The 2,593-nt window shown below is 32.9% G+C and overlaps 1 protein-coding gene across 1 annotated transcript; it reads left to right on the top strand.

Moving 5' to 3' along the window:
• The first annotated feature begins 1,955 nt into the window (after nt 1-1,955).
• Nucleotides 1,956-2,369, top strand: LOC114745107 (uncharacterized). The gene has a single exon (XM_028933249.1). The coding sequence runs from the start codon at nt 1,956-1,958 to the stop codon at nt 2,367-2,369; it is 414 nt and encodes a 137-aa protein (XP_028789082.1).
• Nucleotides 2,370-2,593: the final 224 nt, after the last annotated feature.

Raw genomic sequence — 2,593 nt, 5'->3', positions numbered from 1 at the left:
AGCGGTTTTCAAACCGTCATAAAAAGTCTATCAGAATTTTAAAATCCATTACGTGATAGTTTTCACTTTCAGAGTCAGAGTTCATAGTCCCCATTACCATCTTCACTCGATTTTCTCCCTCCTCCTACCTTTGTCGGCATTTATCCTTTGCTTCCATCATCTCCACCATGTTCTTCCATCACCATCACTATCGCTGTTGCTGTTGCCATCGCCTCATCCTCTTCATTCTTATTTGTGAGTTTTTCATCTCCATTCTTTCTGTGGATTTCATAGTTTTTGTGGTTTAATATAATTATTTTCTTTGGTTAAAAATATGATGTTTAATCTAGCTTTAAAGAGATCTGATTTTTATTCGATCTAAGTCTTTGATTTTATCTTTATTAAATCTTAGTGGCTTCGATTTGGCAGTTGAAGGTGAAGCCAAGTGGCGCTATTACGGCGAGAAAAAATCTACGTTTGCTCTATCAGAATGCTTTTAACTGGTGAGAGATTATTGGTTAATTAATTTTCAGACCCCTTCCTTTGAGACTTTGTTCTTCCATTCAATTCTGATCAACAAGGTGAAACGTAGACTAAAAAAGAAAAAAAATTTCACGGCGGTTATTTATATAACCGCCGTGAAAAGTCACACACCACGGCGGTTCTTAAACCGCTGTAAAATTCTCTACAGTTTACATTGATGGCATAGACGTCACCCTCAAAATTGCCGTAAAAAGCTCATTTTAACCGCCGTTAAATTTTTTTTTTGTAGTAGTGTTATTCGATCATTTTATATTCAGCTTATTTAATGATATGGAAGGATTCATCATATTCTGTTTTGAACTTTTATGACTATTTTCCTCAAAAAGTGGAAATATTCATTAATAATGTTTAATGATATGGAGAATTATAATTTGCATGAATTTTAATTTATATTCATATTTGCCCATTAAATATATTTAATTAACCAAAATATACTTTTAATTTTTTTCTCAATAACAACTACTTTTATCTTTATAATTTTAATTTTAATTATTCTCTAACTATTATCACATTATAAACATATAATGTAAGTATGTATTTTTAAGTGAAATTCATATCCTTTTTAGTCATTTTACATATAAATTTGCTTTTATATTAATCATCTAAATAAGTTTCAACCTCTCAAATTAACTTTTTTATAAAAGCTAATCCAAATGTAAATTATATTACATTAACTTGCTTTTATCCTAACTTATTTTGTAAAAGTCAAATAAAATAAAAAGCTAATTTTCTGAACACCAATTCACACACACCCTTAAATAGTTTAACTGAATAGTCTGTGCATAATGTCACTCAAGTGACAAGTATACCTTTGAAGGAATGAGTTTTGGTGCTTATCAGAGTGATGAACACCCCAAACTCATTATATTTGGACCATTATGTGATTTGAATGATCTAAATCAAATTAAGTTTCTTTTTATTTTAAATACAAAATCATCTAGAAAAAATAATTAAGAGATTGTCTTTAGTTTAGATTCTATACTCATTAAAATAATTATTTAAAAAATAAAATAAAAAAGAAATTAAATCTGGATAATCCAAATAAGATTTAGGTGATCCAGATATGATAAGCTTGCAGTGCTCATGAGCACCAAAAGTGGTTCTGCTTTTGAAATTGAACATGTTATAACCCAAAAGTCTTTTAGCCTTGATTCATTATCCAAATAGCACATGATCCATAATATATATGATCATGAAAATTAGTTAATATGCATAAAAGCCAGTTGTGTAGGAGACAGTGATGGGCACTTTTAAGATCATCGTTAACTACCTCGTTCATCGAAAGGTGGAGAACTTATGTAGAGCTGGCAAGTGGGCAGAAGTCCTTAAAATAAACAAGGAACAAAGGGAGCTTCGTACGGACAAAATAACAAAGACAGGAGACCATATTGCACCTAGCAGTGTTAGGTAGGAAAGAGCAAGTGGTGGAAGACATGGTGGACTTTGTTTTTGGAGAGAGAACTAATAACAATGAGCATGATAAGAAGTGGCCACCGCTGTTGCAATCAGTAGTGGAAGAAAATGGCGATGAGCTGAAATTTACCCTTGAAGCTGAGGATGATATGAAGAATACTCCTTTACATTTAGCAGTGTCAGAGGAGAATATTAAAATGTGTAAGAAAATTGGGGGCGCCCATCCTTCCACGATTACTAAACGCAACAATGCCGGGGAGACACCTCTCTTCATCGCAGCTCTTCGTGGCGAAAGAAAAATTTTTCTTTGGCTTCATTATCTTTATATGGCGAGCCCTGGAGTTTCTTCAACTGACTTTGCTCACTGTTTAAGGAGGGACAACGATGATACCGTTCTTCACTGTGCAATAGCACATGGGCATCTTGGTAAATAGAAAAAAAATATACATTTTTTCATATATTATGATCGTGTTTTAATGTATTATTTATTCAAGTGCATATATATGGTGGGCTTGCTCTGATTTCGCAGATGTAGCAATCGAAATAGTTCACCTTTATAAAGATCATCTGAAAGAAATGACCATCATGCACAATAAGAATGGGCTGTCTCCTCTGCATCTCTTAGCAGTAGCCCCTTGTGCTTTCGCAAGTACTGATC

The sequence above is a fragment of the Neltuma alba genome, unplaced genomic scaffold (genome assembly GCF_004799145.2).
Source record: "Neltuma alba isolate B1F8T4 unplaced genomic scaffold, ASM479914v2 tig00004532_pilon, whole genome shotgun sequence".
NCBI classification, from domain to species: Eukaryota; Viridiplantae; Streptophyta; class Magnoliopsida; order Fabales; family Fabaceae; genus Neltuma; species Neltuma alba.
The sequence above is the reverse complement of the archived record's forward strand: the minus strand, read 5'-3'. Positions and strand labels throughout refer to the sequence as shown.